This window comes from Cebidichthys violaceus, unplaced genomic scaffold, assembly GCF_023349555.1.
Source record: "Cebidichthys violaceus isolate CVI_PGR_0920_01 unplaced genomic scaffold, fCebVio1.0.p SCAF_13, whole genome shotgun sequence".
Lineage (NCBI taxonomy): Eukaryota > Metazoa > Chordata > Actinopteri > Perciformes > Stichaeidae > Cebidichthys > Cebidichthys violaceus.
Window position 1 is genome coordinate 7,166,621 of NW_027176296.1, and position 21,245 is coordinate 7,187,865.

Sequence of the window (21,245 nt, forward strand, 5' to 3'; positions counted from 1 at the left end):
CCAGTGAGAGAGTGGTGACCTTCTGTCCCATAGCTGAGGCCCGATAATCTCACATCAAAGTCTGAGCGCCACAGAGACTTGACTACAACTGGCCCTCACTCCCTGACTCTGTATAGTAAGAGAGATGTCTTCAATCAGAAGAGTGCTGCCTTCCTTTCAGATGAAACGTTTTACACTTTAAACAGTAAGATCAACCTCTGGTGTTAGAGGTTATAATAAATGAATTCAGATATACCCAAGTTTAGAAAACCTCACTCTCAATGATGCAGAACGTGCATGGTAACTAACACTTATTTTAAATTGCTTAAGATTCTTCTTTTGATTTATATGTTACATTAGGATACAAAGGAATTAACCTTTGATGCAGACTACGGGTAAAAAGGAGGAAGGAAACTGCACTTTACAGGCTTTTACTAATTAAACTGCATTAAAATGTTTGCTTTTCACCTGCGATAAATTATGTATTCAGATAAGTTTCTTCAGTAAAAGTTGAAAATGTATTTATTTTTTGCGAAAAAAACAACATAAAAAAACACTTACAAGCTTATTATGCCTGCATGGATCATTATTTTTGTTGCATTTTGATGTAGCTGGTACAGGTGAAACACATTTAAGTGCTTCATATGGTGTTGGGTACTTGTAACTAAAGCTATTTTAAAATGTTGTCGTTGATTGTAGAGAAAAGCATTATGTTTCCCTTTTTGTGAACTTCTCAGAAAATCCAGCATACTGACAACAATTCATATTATTATTTTATAAACATAGGAACATTGTTAATAAGTTAAGAAAAAAGATAAGTTAAAAAAGTATACTTTATTGATTTTGTATTGGTCAGACTAATAGCTAACTTGTAAAAGCCATGCAATCGAACCCCGATTAATCAATTAGCATCATGTGCATTTTACAATTGAAACAGAGCTGTAACCATTGGGACAAGCTCGCTGTCACTCGAGAAAACCACCAGAAAATGCTTTAATTGTATTTGCAGCTCAGAACCTGTCCCGCCTTTTTGGTGTTTTGATTGGTCCCTTTCAAGAGTGCTTAAAATCTCCGATTTCTGATTGGCTGAGAGAGCTTTCTGTTTTGGTTGCCTGCCAGCAGCCGTCTGGAAGGGGAGGGAGCCGTCTGCCTTCCGCTTCTGGGCTGGATTGACACACAATGAGGAGCAGAGGCTGGGGAGACGCTCCAAAAACGCCGCTGTAAATAAATACAACAATCACTGAGGCCAGAGAAACATGGAGAACCAGGTACAGTGGCTTTTGTGTCTCCTTGTGGAATATGAAATTTTCACGGAGAAAATGCCAGCAGGCTGCGCGCTGGCTGGGCAGGAATGAATCCTCTGTTCAGCTAGCCAGAAGAAAAAAAAATGCTCCTGCTGCTAATGAACTCGTAGTTGTTTGGCTCTGGAGCTATGCTAGCTGGGCACTCATACATCGGTATTTACCGCTAGCTAGCTCCAGTCTACCACACCATTCAGCACCGTTGTGTAGCTGTAGCCACAACCAGGCACACAAAGAGATCTACACCTTGTGTTTATTCTGCTCTGCTGGGTGTAAAACGCACATGCACATTGTTGACCGCCATGCAGACCCATTTGAGTCGAGGTTTTTGTAGGAGCTAAGCTAAGCTAGTCTACCTATCAGGAGAGTGTCGGCCGTTTTGCTAAAGGCTAAGGAGCCGCTACAAGGCGCCGGGGGAAAAGATTTGTCCTCTCCAGGTTGGGCTGGAGAGGCGGGGTGGTGTCTCCACTGCCAGCGGCCTGAAGCCTCACATGCAAGGCTAATAGAGCCAGCAACGACTACACAACTTCTGTAATATCTCTGCGTTATCTGCCAACAGTTGATGAATGTTTAAAGCTAACCACATTTTTGATTGGAGACTACAATGCATGCAGCATGTCGGAGAAGCTGACAAATGATCTGTGTGCAGACGTTTTACTTGAATCCAGCAATGAATGACCACCCATGCACTAGCTGATCATTATAAAAAACCCAGAATATAAAACATAATGTTAAGAACTCGTTCCCTTTAATTCTTCAAATGTAATAGTACTGCATGTATATATTTGCACAGTTAAGATTTATGTCATCCCCAAAAAAAACTACATCATTTATTTAAGCAGGAAACAGATATGTGGGTAAACCAAATTACATATCTGCCTACTGTGAGGGAGATACTGCTTCAAAATGGGTTACTCTGTAAATGCCTGAGGTTATTCAGGACTATATTTCAGATGGTTGGGCCACACACACCCAGGGAAAGTGGCTCAGCCACTTTCTTGGAGCTAGTCCCCATTCAGCTTTGGCCCCTTTGAAGTTTTAACTAGATCTGTGAGTGTTCATCCAGAGGAAGTCTGCTGCTACAAGTTATACAAATAGTGCAGTTGTGCTTCTGTGATGAATGTTAACTATGTGAAAGATTTGCATTAGATTTTTCCATTCTTATTTCTCAAATAGCACAGTTGTCAGTTTATTGGTACACATAGCGGAAAGTAAAGCTGTCTAATACGGCAGCCAATGAAAATGAAACCTACCTTCATGAAGTTAATGTTGTAGAGGTGTTGATTCAACTTTGTGGTCATTTTAGAGACTGTAGTTTAAGGTCTTAGGGAATTGTATTGCTACTTGATACTAGAAGATGTTTTAATTTTGTGATCCCTCACTGAGCATTATAACTTAAATGAACATTTAGATATATTGCTGGGTCATTTAATTGTACATTAGTTTTAGAAAAGTCCAAATGAACCTGCAGTTGAGTCTGTCAGATTCAGAGTTGAGAGAGAGAATCAAATTCAGTCTGTAAATGTTGTATTTGAATGTATTTATTGCACATTACAGCATAATGACACAGTCAAAGTGCTTCATGCGTGTACAAAGAAGCAGCATTGTGACTTTGTGTGCAAAGACTCAGATCTTTGCTATTTTCCAGTTATGAGATCTGCATCATGAGCTCTGCAGTTGTGATGATGAAATCAGTGACCATGCAGCTTCTGATAATCCCCACACACTCATTCACTCTCCCTATTTACACTTATGACTTGTTTTCCTTGGGTGCTGCAGACTATTTGTGACTCCCCTGTGGCTCTCTGGGATTGACCATTTCCAAAACAAGTAACTGTTGTAAGGTTTGGTGTGATGATGAAGGATTTAGCTGGAACCTGCAGCTTCATCAAAACACAGCTGACTTGAACCAAAAAATTGTAATTGTTTATTAGCTGGAATAGATTACCATGGTCTCGAAGGGTGTTATTTACATGTCAGCTGGGAGTTCATTGTATTCATGGGAGCCAGTGTGTCTGCCAAAATGTGTATTTCCCCTCAATTGGAGCACTGTGCTGAGGAGAGAGAGCATGCACCATGTCAATGTTAGTGGTTTTGTGTTGACTGGTGTTGTTGCCATTTATAGAGGAAAGCTTAATAAAGGTGTTGCCACAAGTAATTGTATCCGTCTGATGCTAGTAGAATAGAATGATTGAAACACGTAATCATTGTGTTTCACATTCTGAGGCAGCGTACTGCACTTCAGATAATGTCCATCTTCATCAAGGTGGTTTTCATCAGTCTTCTTTTTCCCAGCCGAACATTTCCTCCCGGGCTCTTCGTGTTGTGATCATTGATCAGAATTATAGTTAGTAGTGAGTTTTTTAGCTTTGTGTTCTTCATATTTTTAGACGGTTTGACACAGCTCAGTTCATTCATGTCTACGTCTTAACAGACTTTTGGACTGTTTGTCAGCAGGATTACGGAAAAAACTATCAGCCCAATTTTCATGATATATGGTGGAATAGTATAGCAAGGGTCAAGGAAGAATCCATAAGATTTTGGAGCAGATCTGAATCACGGGGCGGATACGCGCATTCGCTTTACTTATGGAAAAAATTCCTTGGCGGAGGTCTGTGCTGTCCGAGTGCCTCTCTAGTTTTAGTGGTTGATCAGTTTAAAATAAATTGTTTAATCAATCGTTTAAGTCATAAATTGCGCCAAAACTATTTTTGCTTTCTCTTCTAAAATGTGAGGTGTTGCTACTTTTTTCCCTGTTTCTTTCCCTGTGAATTGGGTTTTGAACTGTTGGTCAGGAACGCTTTGAAGACGTCACGTTTAGCTCTCGGAAATTGCAATGTTTCACTATATTCTGACCTCTTATAGACAATCAAATCAATATGTATTTGCAGCTGTAGTATTTTTCTCTGTAGCCGCAACTAATGATTTTTCGAATTATTGATAATTCTGTCAATCATTTTTTTGATTAACTGATAAATCGTTAAAACGTGGTGAAAAACACCTGGTATGATGAGCTCAAGCCCACGTTGATGGTCTAACAAACAGTCCAAAACACAAATATTACATAAACACGTTTAGTGTCACATAAATCAAAGAAAAGCTACAGAAACTCACAATTCAGAAGTTGATGATTGGAGGGACTCCACGGCTGCTCACTGTGGGTGTGGTGGAGTCTGGAGTTTAAGGGCATTACTGCCACAGAATGGCTGGGCAGAGTGCCAGGGAGGGGAGGTGTGTGTGACTGTGTGTAAGTGTGTGTGAGAGGGAGAGGGAGAGTTAGCCAGGGAGTGCCAGACTAGCTCATCTCAATCCCGTCCCCTCTAATCCCCCCACTCAGTCCCAGCTCACGAGCTGCTCTGTGCTGGGGCCAAATCCACACATTCTTCAGTCCTCCCCTGGACATAAAGTAGCTTTCTGTCCCCTCTCGTCCCCCCCACCCTCACCTCCTCGTTCCCCTCTGCACTCCCATCTCCATGGCCTCTTCTCTTGCTATGCCAATCCCCACCAGCACAGTGTCATTTACTCGTCCCGTCGCTGTCATTGTTCTCGGGCGGAGAGGTAGCCCAAAAATGTGCCCCTCCTCTGGATAAACCTTTAGAGATCTGTCGGCTCGGGCAGCTAATCAGTCCCATTCCACGGGGGGCGTCCCAACACTTGTCCAGCTTTGTGTTTGTCCAGACCAAGTGTTCAGCCTCTCCTCTTGAGTGAAAAGTCCACATACTCCAAAATAGAGATTCAGAGGGTGTCGTTCAAGATGGAATCAGAAACCAATGAATAATGGCCCAATGGTATAATCTCACTGCCAGCTTTGCTCATGATTTGTAATTTTGGGCTCTACAAATATCATTGACTTCACTTAGTGAAGCTGTTTTATCATAGACAGTGAAACATGTAGGGAAAACCAACTAAATTTCAGGCTACTTGTCTTTTTGTCTCTTTTTTTAGTCTGACACATTTCATTTGCTATATATATGCTTAAACTTTATTTCAGTTGTCATTTACATACAGGTACATAGATGAAATTTGACCTCTTTTAGGAGTTCTACCCACTGAGCTAAAGCCAGTCTTAGAATTCATCATAATATGTCATATCTCATGGAAGTTTTATCAGCATAGACAGAAGAGAAAAGCATAACGTTTACATGTAAATCTTTATATTATGATAAAGTAAGGAATCCACATTTAAAGTCTAACCAGAAGAAGAAAACAAGCTCATGGCGTTTATTTAACTGCTCTCTGCAATATGTACATATCAGTTTCTTGATCTGAATAACTTTACCCTTGTAGTTCACATTTTACCTATTTTTGGCTCGTGAATATTCTCCCACGTCTACAGGCCTGGTATAGTGATATGCACTATTTGACTCTTTTCTCTGTGTCTGTCTTTTTTTCAGTGCACAGTGCAGGTAAAGCTGGAGTTGGGCCACAGAGCCCAGCTAAGGAAGAAGGTGACATCAGAAGGCTTCACCCACGACTGGATGGTGTTTGTCCGAGGGCCAGAGACCGGCGACATCCAGCACTTTGTAGAGAAGGTTGTCTTCCGCCTGCATGAGAGCTTCCCCAAACCCAAGAGAGGTGAGACAGACGGATAGCAATATTTACACAGCTTACTCATACACAAAGGTAATCAAGTGTTTTAGATGCTGCATTAAATGGCAGAAAGTAATAAATACAGCATGGGGCATTCAAAAAACAGATTATAGGAACTAATTGAACTTAAGTTAAAACGATGAACACAGAAATAAATAGAAGAGAGGGGTGAATAAAAACATGGAGGGAGGTTAATGGTCATTCTTTCCCCCACTCCTTCTTGATGATTCTAACAGGTGCAACGTGAACTCTGTTTATATGATCATTCACAGAGGGCACAGTGAGTATGGACACGGCCCCGACAAATAGTGCACTAGTGGAAATAATCCATTTGTAATCTGTCTTTTGACAATCACTGTCCGTCTTGTAAATGCCCAAATGTCTGCTAAATTGGAACTCATAAATGATTTATTATCATGTGACACAAGTGTCTTTTAAGAGAAATCTTGGACTTGGCAAATTCATTATTTCGTGACAAATGTAGCTGTTTTCATTCATCAATGTTCATCACATTGAGTTCATGTTAGTATAAAGTTTGCTCAGACTGTTCTCTTAGTTAATAGATGTATACCTCCCCTTAATGCGTTTCTATGGAGCAGTGTGAATATTGTACTTACTGCTATCGATATGTTTCTGTCTGCAGTATGCAAGGAGCCTCCGTACAAAGTGGAGGAGTCGGGCTACGCTGGCTTCCTCATGCCTATTGAGGTTTACTTCAAGAACAAGGTGAGAGCGGCCGGACACTGATAGTAAACTGTGTAGTTGCTGTTTTTATAGAAAAGATATTTAGGCTGTGGGGAAAAAATAGAAAGTATAGCTTTTTGAAATGCACATTATTTAGGCTTCAATATGGTTTGAGTTGTGTAAATTGATGTTTACATGTTGTGGGTGTTTTATTATGGAATCATTACATTTAATGTTGATATAGTACTTGTAAACTTCATTGAAATATTTACCGACTGAGGGAGGCCAGTCTGGGTTTCTATGAGGAAAACAGGTTTTTCCAGCAGAAATGTAGCTGTTAACCAGGTTAATTCCATAACTTGATAAAAAAACTGGTTGTTGCTTTTTACATGTTTGAAAAATCTGGTTACTGTGAGTGCATGTAGATTGTTTTAGTGAAATGCAGTGATGGTTTGTCTTGTTTGACAATTTTTTGTGAATTGCTCTACTTTGGAGTTCTTAAATAAGCACTCGGTCGATCAGAAAGCACGGTTGTGTTAGTATAACTTTTATGCACGGGACTTTTCTCTTTAAGTGAGAGAAATAAAACGAGCACACACTATTATACTGGCACCATTAGCCATTAAAATGAATGATGAAAGAAAGAAAGATCCGCTTTGCTCTCATTATAAGAGGAGGACGATGTTAAAGAGGTATGTGCACTTTAGTGTACCATCGTCTCCTGCCGCTCTTTGTAATATTATACCTCTGGACTGCACCAAAAAATGTTACATCATCCTCTTCTTCAAATTATACATTATAGATACATCTGTCAAGAAAATCATTTTAAGGCAAACAAGAAGACTGTAAATATCAGCACTTCTGCATTTACCACAAGACATTTTTGTTTATAAAATCTCTCATGCGTGTCTTAGTACGTTTTTCTTTTCCATTTTTCTACAGCTTCTCTCAGGAATGTTTGTTGATGCTTATCAGTGTGCTTTCTCCGTCTGTTTTATTGACTTCCTGGGTGATCGTTTATTTATTCAACATTTTCCTTTCGTTGTGAAATATGTCGGTGTAATACAGAAAGACAAACACTCATAGTTTTTTGTCCCACGTGCTGTTCGAGGAAGTTTAAAGCAGGTTTTTTTTTTTTTGTCATGTTGTCTTCCTTCAGGAGGAGCCAAAAAAGGTGTGTTTCAACTACGACTTATTCCTCAACTTGGAGGGCAACCCACCAGTCAACCACCTGCGCTGTGAGAAGCTCACCTTTAACAACCCCACCAAAGAATTCAGGAGAAAGCTGATCAAAGCTGGCGGGGTGAGGCTGACTGACACACTGGTTCACTGCACTGATGGCTAAATGATTGACCAGAGTCAATAGCAGATGCTGTAGTTGTCAATAGTACTAAATTAGTAACTACCACTTAATGTATTACATCATAAGCTGTGAGCTGGTTCTGGAAGTGTTTTATCCTCAATGCAACGTATCTGCAGCTCTTGAAATGTCTTAAAGCATTTTAGTTTCCTCAAAAAAGATATACTGATGCCTTTATATGACCTACATAAGTAAACAAGACTATCAGCGAGAACATTTCTATATAGTTATTTTTAATGCTAGTCATCGGTGCCACTGGGTTAGATTCTGTGAAATAAAATTAAATCATGCAGGGTCAGCAGAAACCCCTTCAGCTCAGACTCCAGGCAGGAGTGACCACCTCGCCTCAGACAGACACAGATTTGGCTTTGCTAAAATACTGTAATACCCAAAAACCTCATCTTCTGTTGCTATGGAGAAGAACCAGGTCAGTAGCAAATCAAAAAACACTTTGTAGTTGAGTTTGTGAACAAAATTCATTGCCACAGTTGCTGAATTCATCTCAAATTGAACCCGAAACGTCGTTGATAAAGTGAGTACAAGTGATGGACAATATGCAGGATAGCTTCTTTAGCTTTTGCTCACACTTATTTTAAGGATTAAATGTTTCTTGCCGAAATGCACATTGGGAGTCGTTGTCAACATATCACTCAGCGTGTTTATGTACCTTTTTGATTTTTTTGTTCTAGAGAAACTGATATGTTCTAAAACAGTTGTTTTTGTATTGATGATTCAAGCTGTAGACGTTCTCTAACTGTGAGTCATCAACATTGTCTTTGGGGAAAAATAACTGGATAAAAGCCTGATTCTGTCTGCAGTCGAAGTAAATACAGCTCCATAACTGTCTCATCTTTTTAATTTCAGGTGTTGGTGGTTCCAGAGGGGGCTGAAGCCGTGTCGAGGCCCAGTCCAGACTACCCGATGCTCCCCACCATCCCCCTCTCTGCCTTCTCAGACCCCAAGAAGACCAAGACCTCTCACGTGTCAAAGGTTGGTTGAATTGCCAACGAGGAAATACCCTCTTAGTTATCTCTGTAGCTTAGCACTGTCAGCTTGCTCATTCATGTGGAGTATTTAACCAGAAAGTGTCACAAATCCGTTGATCATTCCAGTCAATTTCTATTGACACTGTCTTGAAGGATATAGGGGCAAATGTCTAAATGAACCTACAGATCATTGTCTTGTGGTCACACTGATTCAGGCTTTTAATCATAGCCAGCTGTTTGTGAGCATCTGCATGCAGAATAACTCGGCCAGCTTATCTGCCACGAGACGGGACATCTATCGGGAGAAAACAGGAAACTGATCCGGTTACATTTAACATTGTTGCCACAGTTTTGGTATTAAGCTTTAAGAGACCATTACAGTGTTTGTTTCATTGTCCAGACAGAAATATTTCAACAACTGTCAGATTGATGTCCATGAAATTTGGTACAGACAGTCTCAATCCCCAAAGGACTAATTGTACAGACATTGGGGAGTCCCTGACTTTGCCTTTAGCACCTCCATAAGGTTAACATTTGGATGGTTTATGAGCAAAAATGAATGACATTCCCATCAGCCTCCGTTTAGTTTTGTGCCAATTAGCAAATGTGAGCATGCTAGAACACTAAGCAAAGATGGTAAACATGATAGTGTGATTACAGCACAGACGGGGAAAACCTTGACGAGGTCTCTGTGCTGCTGAGTCTGCTTCCTTTTACGAGACCTTTGGCTGAGTGCTTTACGAGTAAATTGTTGATTACGGTGCTTTTGTTTTCTCTCTCCAGGAACCCAGCAAAGAGGGAAGTGGTGGCAGCAGCAAAGGACCCAAACCGCACAAACTGACCAAGGAGCACCGTGAACGACCCCGAAAAGACTCTGAGAGCAAAGCCACATCGAAAGGAGACAACGACAGAGACGGAAGCAGCAAGAGTGGCCGCGATCCTTCCTCTTCCTCATCCTCATCCTCAAAAAAGCCGTCAGAGATCAAAGTGAAAGATGAAGTTAAGGTCCTACCCAAGGCTGCCTTCAAGGAGCCTAAACTCACCCTGAAGGAGTCAAAGATGGAGGGTATGTCCCCTAAAGGAGGGGGGGCTGGGAGTGGAGGGGGTGGTGGGGGAGGAGGGGGGGGAGGGCCTGCAGAACCTAAAGTCCCAGGGAAACGACCGTCCACTGTCGAGTCTCCCAAACCAAGCGCTAAGAAGCAGAAGAAGGGCAGCTCAGAGGGGCCCAAAGTGCCGAGTGGCGGGGCCTTCACAGGGACTTCTCCTCGGGTCTCCTCCTCATCCGCAGCCAGCCAACCGTACGCAGAGAAGAAGCCTCCTAAGGAAAAAGGTCGCTGGGCCAAAGGCAAAAATGACACACAAGAGCCAAAGGAGCCCAAGAAAGTTCCAGAGTCGGAAGAATCGAATTCAGAGGATGAAGCATCGTCCAAGTCAGAGGTACGTCAGTTTCCCAGGAGTGCTGTTAGGAAAGGATTGTGTGATGACATTCATTATGATCATTCATTATATTTCAAGTTTAGGGCTGGAATTTGAGATTATTATTGCTCAATCTGCAGATTATATTCCTGTTTAAATGGTTAATCCCTTGTCAGAAAATGCTGACATGTCTGTTACATTTTCTGAAAGCCCAATGTAAGATGTATCATCACATAAAACGAAGAAAAGCTGCAAACCCTCACAAATGAGAAACCTTTTATGTATGTCAGTTTATGAATTAATTAATCAACTAATTATTTCAGCTCCAGTTTCCGTACACGCTAACTTGTATTTTTACACAATTTAATTCATGAAAAGACTTTAAAGTACTTTGAGATTAGGTCTAATTTAAATCCATAATCTTTGATCTTGAATGTTGTTCAGGATTCCCAAAAATCAAGTCCGCAAAGAACAGCACAATAATCATGTTGATCCTGAACTCAGGGCTTATTGACCCATTTCTCTTTTTTGTCCCATTTCTTTCATCTGTTGTTTTCCTTCTCGTCATTATCTTCTTCTTCTCCCTCACAGCAGTCAGCCCCTTCCAGTCCTTCCAACTCCAGTTCTAGCTCTGACTCCAGTTCAGATTCTGACTTTGAACCGGGTCAGAAACAAGGGCAAGGTAGAGAGTCCATTCACCTTGTTACGTCGCAGAGATGAGCATTAATGTTAAAGAGTATTCTGAAGTTAACAGGTTAATGTGAGTGGTCTTATAGTTTGTGTGATTCTGTCTTCCTCTTCCAGGCCCCCTTCGATCGATGGTGGAGGAGATCCAGTCAGAGGAGTCGGATGACGACGACAGCAGCTCGGAGGAGGAGACGCCCATCAAGACCAACCCCCCCAACCGCGACTCTCGGTCAGTCTCCCTGAAGGCCTCTTTACATGTTTGGTCGTCAATCAAAAACAGTGCTTCATCGCATTGTGAGACAAGTTCAACCCTGGTCCTGCTTAAACACACATTTACCTCAAGCACACTTTGCATGTTGCACTATTGTCCCTGCCTGCGACGGAGTCGACACTTTTCTCTTTGAAAAGAAATCAGCTAAAGCAATTAGCATTGCATGTTCTGTCCACGACTAAGTTGGTAGCATCTCAAAACATCTGTTGGCACTAATTCTCCAGCAGCATGCCATCAGACCATTGCAGAAGAAGAAGGCACAATCATATGACGTAATTAAAAGAGCACCAACCCTGAAACGAACAAAAAGGATGTGAAAAGCCTGATGAATATATGACATTTATATTTGTTTCACATATTAAGTTGAGGGTCATCGCTCTCTACAGATCTGATCTGATGTTTTCGTCTGATGCAACTTTTCAGTGTTTAGGCCACATGTTTCATGTAGGTCATGACTATTGCATTTTGCTTTTATTGATACATACATTTTCCACCTTGTGTTTTTGTGATATTCAAACTTTTTTTTCCCTCAAATCTATTGCGTTTCCACTTATTCAAATTAAATTAAAAATTATCATAAAAACAGGTAGATGGAACTTTCTGCTTGCATCTGTATTTGCAACAGTTCAACTGGCTTTAACACACAATCTGACATTACTCAAAATTGATACCGTGCAGACGGACACAGATTTTATTAGACCTATTATATTACATGTTTCTGTCTGTACCGCACCTGTTTTTTGTCTCGTCTTAATATTGTCTACTCTTGTTGGTTTTTAAATGTGTCTGTTGTTCATCTGTTGTGTCTCCTTCACTAAATGATAACAGGCTCTGTTAGCAGCAAATAATAATTATAATCTCTGACGCACACATCCAAGTACAATGCTAAGCAGCATGACGATGAGATCTGTCTGTCAGTCGATGTGTGATTGACCTCTGACCTCGCCCCATCAGACTCAGCCTGGACAGCGAGAGTGACAGCAGTGACGGCTCGCACAGTCTCAGTCGAGACCCCGCCCCGCCTCCGCAGAAACACAGTTCCTCCAATAACAAAGTGAGTCACACAGACCTCGTTTTACTGCCGGGTTTTATTGATGTATTGACAGAGATGGAAATAGTTTGACCAGAAAATTACTAACACCGAACAGTTTTATTTATTCTTAACCATATTACTGAGTTTGTCTTCGTCCAGTATTCAGCCGTCAACATAATCCTCAGCCAACATAAACAGGAGTTTCCTAAAACATTACGTTGTGTATGTTTGTGGTTTTGTGAGTAAAATTGACTCAAGAAATGTATTTTGTGTGTTTCGATTAAAAGTAAAACAGTCCAACACATTCTGTATTTTTAATGTCTTGGTTCCTGCCCAACATAAAAAGCAGAAACGCATTTAGCATTCAGACAGACAGACGTTTCTTACATATCATTTCAGTCGTCAGTGTCACAGATAGTCTCGTGGTCTCACATCACTGCTTGTCTCTCTTCTTTTGTCTTCCTCCTTTTCTTTTTTCCTTGCTCTCCTTTTCTGCAGGTTTCAGGCAGAAAGAGTCCAGATTCCTCGTTTCGCTCAGAGAAGGTGTTGAAGAAGGGATACGACAAGGTAGGAAGGGTAAATCAAACTTTTTTTATGCTTTTACCTCACATACACACACATGCAGTATTTTGTCCACATTCATGTGGTGCATTGATGAATTCAAGATGGAGTCATGGACAGTGAATTGATCCAGATGTGCAGACAGACTCTGGCCTATGAACCCTTGAAAAGAAATCTCTTTTTTTCTTCTTCAGTGTAACAAGATGATTCATAAAGTGACTGATCCTAAATAACTCCTCCATATTAAAACAGAAAAAAAGGTTAATTCCCAAAGAGATTTAAATTCAAAGGAAGAGGTCTACTTCATAACATTGAATAAATGCACCATAAACACCCCCTGTTAAGCTAAGATTACAGTCAAGCAGTAGCGTTTTAGAAAACCAGCAAACGCTTTTACCTTTATCCTCAATTTTTCTCCTATAATTTTTAATCCAAAATAATAATTTCACACTTAACTCATATGGTTTGGTGTCCTGATTATCTGGTCAGCAAAGAGATTAGGTTTGATTTAGATTAGATCCGATGGATTTTTTTTTAAACATGTAACAAATAATAAATAAAGAAAACAAGAATAATCAATAAAATGAACAGTAAATTCAGAAAAGTCTAAGTAAACTAAATATATAGTAATATAAATAATAATACAAAGAAAATAGTAATAGAATTACGACATGCAATGGGTCAGGCAGATACATATTTTTCCCATGTTCATATAGATTTCAGTTCAAACGTAACAGCTCCATGACTTTTCCATCTTTAATGCTAAACTGACCTCTCTGTAACCTCTGCAGGCCTACACAGAAGAACTGGTGGACCTCCATCGCAGACTGATGGCTTTAAGGGAGCGCAACGTCCTACAGCAGGTGTGTGTTCATGCCTCTGTTGTTGCTTGTTACTGTCATACAATGAAATATGGCATTATGTCTATCAAAATGATTATTATTTGCTGGAAAATGTAATGGCACCAACTATTTAATCAATTTGATATGAATATACAACAACTGAAAGAATTTGATGCATACATAGAAAAACCAATGACTTGCACTTTTTAAAAGTGATGAGCCATGCATTGACCATAGAGAAAAATAAGTCTTTATATATATTAAGTTTCTCCATGAATAATGTGATCTGAACCACAGTAAATGTATTTTATTTGAAATAGGTAGGGTGGTAATTTTAGCAATATTAAGCGGTAATATCCATGACGTCATACTTGTGGGATTGTTGCAACAGTGGATTGTGCAATTAGGAGGCTGTTTATTGTGTATTTTGTGGAGTTGCAGTTGGCACCGTCAGACCTGAAGCAAACACCGTCACTACTGATAGCTAGGAGGCTCATCGTCTGAACTTCTGAAAACTGATCTTTTTTTAATCCGTTCAGCCTCACACACAACATGCATGTCACGCACACTGTGGCAGCTGTGGTACACAGTACAGACACACTCACTCACTCACTCACTCACTCACTCACTCACTCACTCACACACATATCATGTCTTCGGTGTGGAAGGTCTTTACTGTGAGTGGAGACGTGGAGGAACAACCTTAACAACAGTTGCTACTACTAACAGTTTTATTGTGAACATTCAATTGAATTTCAGTTTTCTTTGAAAGAAAATATAAAAAAAAAATGTTTGTATGCTGTAAATTAGAATTCTTAGACAGATAATCTCTATTTGTTGCTGCTGGGATGTACTTAGGGAAATATGTGCTTTGATGGCAATGATGAATAATTCTAGGCTTTATCTGGCCTGCTGGTTTTCTTTCATATTTGATCGCGAAAAAAATATTTAATTGCATTTGGTGTGTTATTTAAATGGTGATAGAACTTTGACTTGTTGAACCATGTACACATCTTTTTATATATTGTTAATGTGACCTGAAGGACAAAATGATTATGCTTAATGATAATTGATCACTCCTCTCTCAGATTGTGAACCTGATTGAGGAGACGGGCCACTTCAACGTGACCAACACCACCTTTGACTTTGACCTCTTTTCACTGGACGAGTCCACCGTCCGCAAACTACAGAGCTACCTGGAGGCGACGGCCACGTGACAGGAAGTGGACACCGGCGTGGGGAGACCGGCCTGTGGATTGCGTCGGCGGAGGTAGACTTCGCCACTGTGTCCCCCCCTTTTTTTTAAGTAGGGGACGAGAAGTCACATCATGTCGCAGCTGTTTCACAGGCCTGACTGAACCATTGAACAACTACCACACAAACAGAATCACACGAACAAACACAAGCACACATGAAGACACACCGCCTTCACGTGACACTGGGGAGGAAAACTGAAGGAGGTGTGGACGGGAGGGTGGAGGAGGAGTGGCGTGGCTGAACTCAGTCTACAGTCAGGATTTTCACTACACATGTCTTTTTTTTTTGAGTCTGTGCAGAGCTGTGGTATGCACCCCACACCCCCTCCTTCACCCTCCTGCACTCCTGCAAACCCAATACTTCCCCTCCTCTTCTTCCCCCCTTTACACGAACACTCCTTACTCGGCAGAACACTTCAGTCCCCTTCCCCCTTGTTGTCAGCTGGAGCTCATTTCTCTCCCGACATACTCTTTGATTCGTGTGTGTGTGTGGGTGTGTGTGTGTGTGTGTGTGTGTGTGTGTGTGTGTGTGTGGGTGCGTGTTGCTGAGGTTTAAGAGATTGTTATCTTTGTTGGTACCGACTTCTCTTTGTGCGTGAAGCTTGAGCACAAACGACAGCTGGTTTCCCTCCTTCACACACACAACAAACAAATACCGATTCAGGTAATAATTTACTTTAACTCCCCCTATTCATAGGCAGTATATATACATTGATAAATGGTTTATACAACACACTATAATGTAGCGGTAAGCAAATGTAAGTAAGTATACTAGCAACCTCCTCCTATGTTGAGGTTGGTTTAGAAACTGATAATGAAAGACAATTAAGTTAAAAAAAAAAAAAGAATAACCATTGTTCTACCTTAATAAACACTTAAAATGTCCTTATATGTGCCTATAACCACATTATATTGTGCTATAAACCCATTTTAAATATTTACAGTGCTTATAAATGCTAAATAGAAGGGGGGTTAAAGTAAAAGGAACCTAAATTCGTGCATGTTTGTCTCCCAGGTCCTTGCACTTAAAGCCTCGGACATACTTACCGTGGACAGCTGTACATGAAGACGCTGAGACTGTGCTGTATGTGTGTGTGTGAGACTCTGGTTTGGATGAGGTTTCTCTGTTGTCTGAACATTGAGTTTCCCCTTTACTTCCTCGCACTGAAAGCTGAGCCCTGACCTCCTACCAACAGCCCCCCCCCACCCCTCTCACTCCATCCCTCCTCCTCCCTTATTCTCATATTGGCGTGCATGAAAGGGCTCGACTGCTCGCGGCCAGAGCAGTGGAGGATCACTCCTGAATTGCCTTCTAAGTGGTGGGTACTCGGGTTAGGGTGGGGAGGGGGGGTTTAAAAATCCGTGAAAAAGTAGCCATACTTGTCTCCCAGAATCCAAAAATAAGGAAAAAATAAATAAATAGGGGCCACGCTTTTTTTACATTTTATTTTTCTACAAGTGCATTTTGTGTATTTATTCCCAGACTGCGGTTAAGATAACCTGTGAGCTATGAATGTAAATCGCTTTTACTTTTCTACGGCTAGCAACAGCCCCACTCTAGTGCCTTTTTCTGCGACTTGCAGTGTGAGGGGGGGTGTACACTCTGTTAGCCATGGTCACACAGATTGAAATACCCCCCACCCAATACTCCCCTTGGGAAAACAAGTGTTATATATGTGTTATAAAAGGATGCCTGAATATCCAGTATTGTCTTAATGGCTTCCATCCCTGCTTCTCTTTTTTTCCAGTGTCTCCGTAGGCTGTTGTCATTTTGTCAGTGACATTTTTGTTAATTAAGCCCTCTAGAAGTTTTACGTCCACTATTCCCCCCCCTGATGGTGGCCATTTATGTAATGTTCTTGCTTTCTGAGATTAGTTTCATTGTTTTAAAGAGGAGGCTTCAGGTGACTCACAGTAGTTACTCACATTGATTAGCTCTAGTAGCCGTTGCTTCAGCTGTGTCGTGTGTCGAGAGACGTTTGTTGTTCAATAGAGTCGGCGAGCCCTCGTCAAGCGGTTTGAAGTATTTGATGTTGAAGCGTTTGATACCAAGTAACCAGGCGCTTGAAGAGCATCAGCGGAGAGCTTGTAGGCAGACCAATAAGCTGAAGAAAACCCTACTTGTGTTTTCTTTCCTTGAATATCTGAACTGTATCTCTCGGGGGGGCCTGCATCGTGAAGCAAGATCAGTGGGTCTCACTGATCACTTTAACCCCGACTGACCGATCCCACGAAGCTGGCTCACTTTAACCAGTTTAGACCACTAAACCTGGTGCTTCACAGAAGTTTCACTCCAGAGGATTACATCAAAACCTGTAAACCATTCGAAATAATGAGCACAAAAAAACATGTTTACACACAGGTAGACTCACTTAGCTTTACATGCTATCTATATCAGACATTTAAGATATTTTTGTAGCACAACTTACTCTTTTAATTTGTATTCTTTTAACAGTAGAGGGGTTCATCATCGGTGTCTAAAGCCCAGCAGATTCCCACAGTGCTTCTAGCGTGAAACACAAAGCAAGTTCGCCGTAGTTATCAATGTTGATTAACATTTACAGGTGCGTATAATTAAACTGAAATTCTTAAATTGGTACAGAGTAGTCGATTTTGCATTAATGATCCATTTGTACAACTCAGAAGAAGATGCAGGGACTTCAACACCGTGTTTTTATGGAGGCAAATTGACAACAATAAATAACCACTAATATCATCTTTATTAGAAAACAATATCCACACACTGATAATAAGTTACTAGTAGATTAAATATACATGTTAAGTCCATTATTTTTAACATCAGGGCACATACGAGTGCATTATCGCACTTATGTTGTAGTCACTTTCCAAAGGAACTAAATGCTGACTGCTTAAACCCATGGTTAGGTTATATTACCTGGCGAGTCAGTGTAAAGCTTAAGTATTGTTATTGGTTGTATGTAGTTTTATATACCGTAAGAGCAATTTAACTGCAATTAAACTGACTGGATCCATGTTTCAGGTATCCAGATGTTTTACCTTGTTCAAATAGATACCTGCCAGCCAATAAGAAGTATCTTTTCTTTTCCGTGGAATAATAAGCAGTAATTAAGATGTTTCCTTAAACCACATTATGTACGCATTTACCCCTCAATCTCTTAGTTATTAGTTTATCAGATGTTTTTTTGATTTCACTGAATATTACTTTTTGCTTCTGTGGTGACAAAATTCTAAAGTTTTATCTTAGAATTATCAGATGGGCTTTGTGTCACACCTCTTTAATGTAAACAAACTGCTACCCACTTTGGTTAATTGTGAGTTAACAGAGCCACGAGCCAGCTTGGTGAGACCGGTTTCCAGGATCGCCGGTGTTATGAAGCCAGAGAACCCCAAAGAAAGCCAGAATGAGGTGAACTTGCTTCTTGATTCAGGCCCCTGTTGTGTTAGTTCCTGTGGCCCCTTTAGGCTTCACACACACACACACACACACACACACACACACACACACACACACACACACACACACACACCAGCCCACTGTGGTATAAACCTTCAATGAGCGATTCCCTCCCTCCTCTCCTCTTTTTTTGTTTTGTTTTTGTTCCTGCCGACAGTGTGTTTATTCTGACGCCTCGATAGCTTTAATACTTCTCTTTCTTTTTCTGTTGGCTCAGCGACATGTACACACTCCCTCGGCCCTTACTGTAAACGCCGTCTGAGCACGGAAAATGTTTCAAAAAAAAAAAAAAAACAAACTGGATTCCTGCCGCCTTATGTGCCCTGCAGTAACCCCTCCCCACCCCCACCCCCACCCCTCCTGCCCTCACTTCTTCCCCCGTCCCACCCTCATTTTCTCTAGGTGTGCCTCCGTCAACAGAACTTCAGGCCGTGATTACTGAGAATGAACTTTGCAACTTGTGTGAGTGACGTTTGTGCGTCTGCGAGTGTGTTTGTCAGCGATAGGAGAGATTTTAAAGAACAACCTTCCTGTCCTCTTCTCTGTGCATCGATGTGGGAACTTTTGAGTCCTAGTTCATGAACTCTGGCCTTTGACCAGGCACTCATTCAGTCCCTTGTGGTGGTTGAGAAGGGGAGGTTACGTGGGGACTCGAGAGAAGCCCTACTGTCTACCCACAGTCAATGTTTTATTTATGGACCTCTGCACTTTTGGCTGTGATGACTTCAGTACTTAAGTAGTTACCTGAACTGTATTTTTAAGGATTTTATACAATATTTACATGCAATACAATATGAATTGATTTTCTTTTTGCCAACCTTTTTGTTTGTTTCTTATTTAATTGTCTTTATTTTGGCATGATTTGTCACTATTATTCACAAAGCAAACATGCCCGTTGGATCTATTTTAGGTGTGAAACGTTATGAGGGATGTTCCCTTCATGTTTTGTGTGTCATTATTTTGATGACAGCTGAACACCAAGAAGCAGGTGTAGGAAAATGTTTGCTGGATGAGCTAAACCTCAAAATGAGGACAAAAGGAGTCCAACACTTTGGTTCAGGGGACTGAACTCCTGAGCTAGAACTGTTTATTTTCTGTGTCATGTCCAGTCATGATTTGAGTCTTTGTTTTCTGCTCATTCATAGAAGTCTTTTCCAAAACAAAAGCGGTCACATAATTTAGTTATGTTATGATAACTTGAGGCTGAAGAAATGCATCATAGGAAACGATAGAGTTGTGAAGTGGGCTGGAGCTGTTTTCAGCGCTGCTGGTACCGGAAGTAAAAATCCCATTCATTTTTTCCCCCACAGTCAGTGTTGCGTCAGAGTTGGATCACTTTTACTGCTTGGATCAACATGAAACTCTCCTAATTCAATCATTAAGTCCAAATGATTTAAAAACCACGTTAGAAAATATACAGTTAGTTAACTATGACTCCCAAGGAGCATTGTGGCCAGAAACATCAAATCAGTGGGCTTAAAATTCTGTCACAAGCGCCGCTAAACAAGGGCAGAAGCTAATAACGCTGTTGAGAAAACTGATTGTATAATATCTTAAATCGGTTTACTTTTCATTTTTGGTTCACTTTTGGATGAATATGACTGCGTTCAGTTAAAATGAAAATTTGCCAGCTTTTTAACGTGGATCTCCAATCAGTGTTGACGGTAAATGTAGTCCGTTAAAGAAATAAATTCCCCAGTTTGTGCTATATTGACCCAGAATGCCGATCTCTCGATGTGGTGCCGTGCCGGCTGTGCCTACATGTACCAGTATGCATTGCGCTTCAGCAGCGCTTTCGCTACAGCTGATGAATATACAAAATAAACTCTCAAAACATTCATGAAGACAATATTCTACTGAAAAATACAACCGTACACCTTCTGAATCCAAGTTTCTCTTTCACTAAGCTTAATTGCCTTTTAACTCATTGTAAAACACACTCCATTCAAACTGGACAGAAGCAAATTAAAACTCATCAGATCCATGAGTTGGTTCTTCCACTGTTTCAACAATCTTCAGCGCTGTTTTGGTCAAAATAAATCCTCAATTCACAGAGTAAGATGTGAAAATATGCCGGTTCTATATCTGTTTTCCCCCCTGCTGTCTCTGCCTCGCTGCACCGGCTTGTTACTCCGTCTTCGGATGCAAAAAATAATAATTCTCATCCATAATGTCCGCTGCACTCAAATTTGGGGATGCTATTTTTGCGGTTGGAAACGTAACACAATTGAAAAGAACAAGGACATATTTTGAGCGGCGTTGCGCCCCACAGCTACTAAAGCTGGAGTAGCACTCTGTAGTTTTTCTTTCCCTCCAACGACGTCACTGCCACGTCACTGGATGCAGGAAGAAGAGATTTTTCAGAGAACATTGGCAAAAGCTGCTGGCGTTTCTTACTCCATTGTGCCTCTATGTGGCTCCTCTATTTCAATGACTGCTGAGGCTCATGGGTATTGTAGTACTTTGAGCCGCCTGCCAACCAAAATGACGCATTAAACACGATTTCTCAGAAATTTAAGTTTTTAATAATTGAAACTGGTGGTCCTAATGTAAACCACTATAACAGTTATATTTTCCTGAGAGCCCTTTGTTTCTGTGTTGAGCAACACTGAAGACATTAATGAAAGAAAGGAAAAAAGTGCAAATGGGAATAAAGATTGCAGAGAAACACTTCCGGTCCCTTTCCCTTTGCAACCCTGTGCAGGTCTGTTGGAGTGAAACATTTCAGCTGAGACTATATTATATATAAAACATGTATAATACAGCAAAGGTAGAATATCTACTGTGTGGATCTTTAGAGGATGAGGAAAAAGCAAAAATATAGAGCAAATGGTTGCAAATAT

The 21,245-nt window shown here is 40.8% G+C and overlaps 1 protein-coding gene across 2 annotated transcripts; it reads left to right on the forward strand.

Annotated features, from left to right (window-relative positions):
• The first annotated feature begins 1,156 nt into the window (after positions 1-1,156).
• mllt1a (MLLT1 super elongation complex subunit a) lies at positions 1,157-21,245 on the forward strand. 2 transcript variants are annotated; one of them, XM_068707580.1, is made up of 12 exons: positions 1,157-1,247; positions 5,675-5,855; positions 6,514-6,596; positions 7,714-7,857; positions 8,779-8,904; positions 9,684-10,337; positions 10,908-10,998; positions 11,121-11,232; positions 12,229-12,328; positions 12,806-12,883; positions 13,660-13,731; positions 14,799-21,245. In XM_068707580.1, exons 1-12 carry the CDS (start codon positions 1,236-1,238, stop codon positions 14,925-14,927), a joined length of 1,782 nt encoding a protein of 593 aa, XP_068563681.1. In that variant the 5' UTR covers positions 1,157-1,235; the 3' UTR covers positions 14,928-21,245. The 2 variants fall into 2 exon arrangements, with proteins under 2 accessions (XP_068563681.1, XP_068563682.1); XM_068707581.1 differs by having other exon boundaries at positions 12,806-12,874.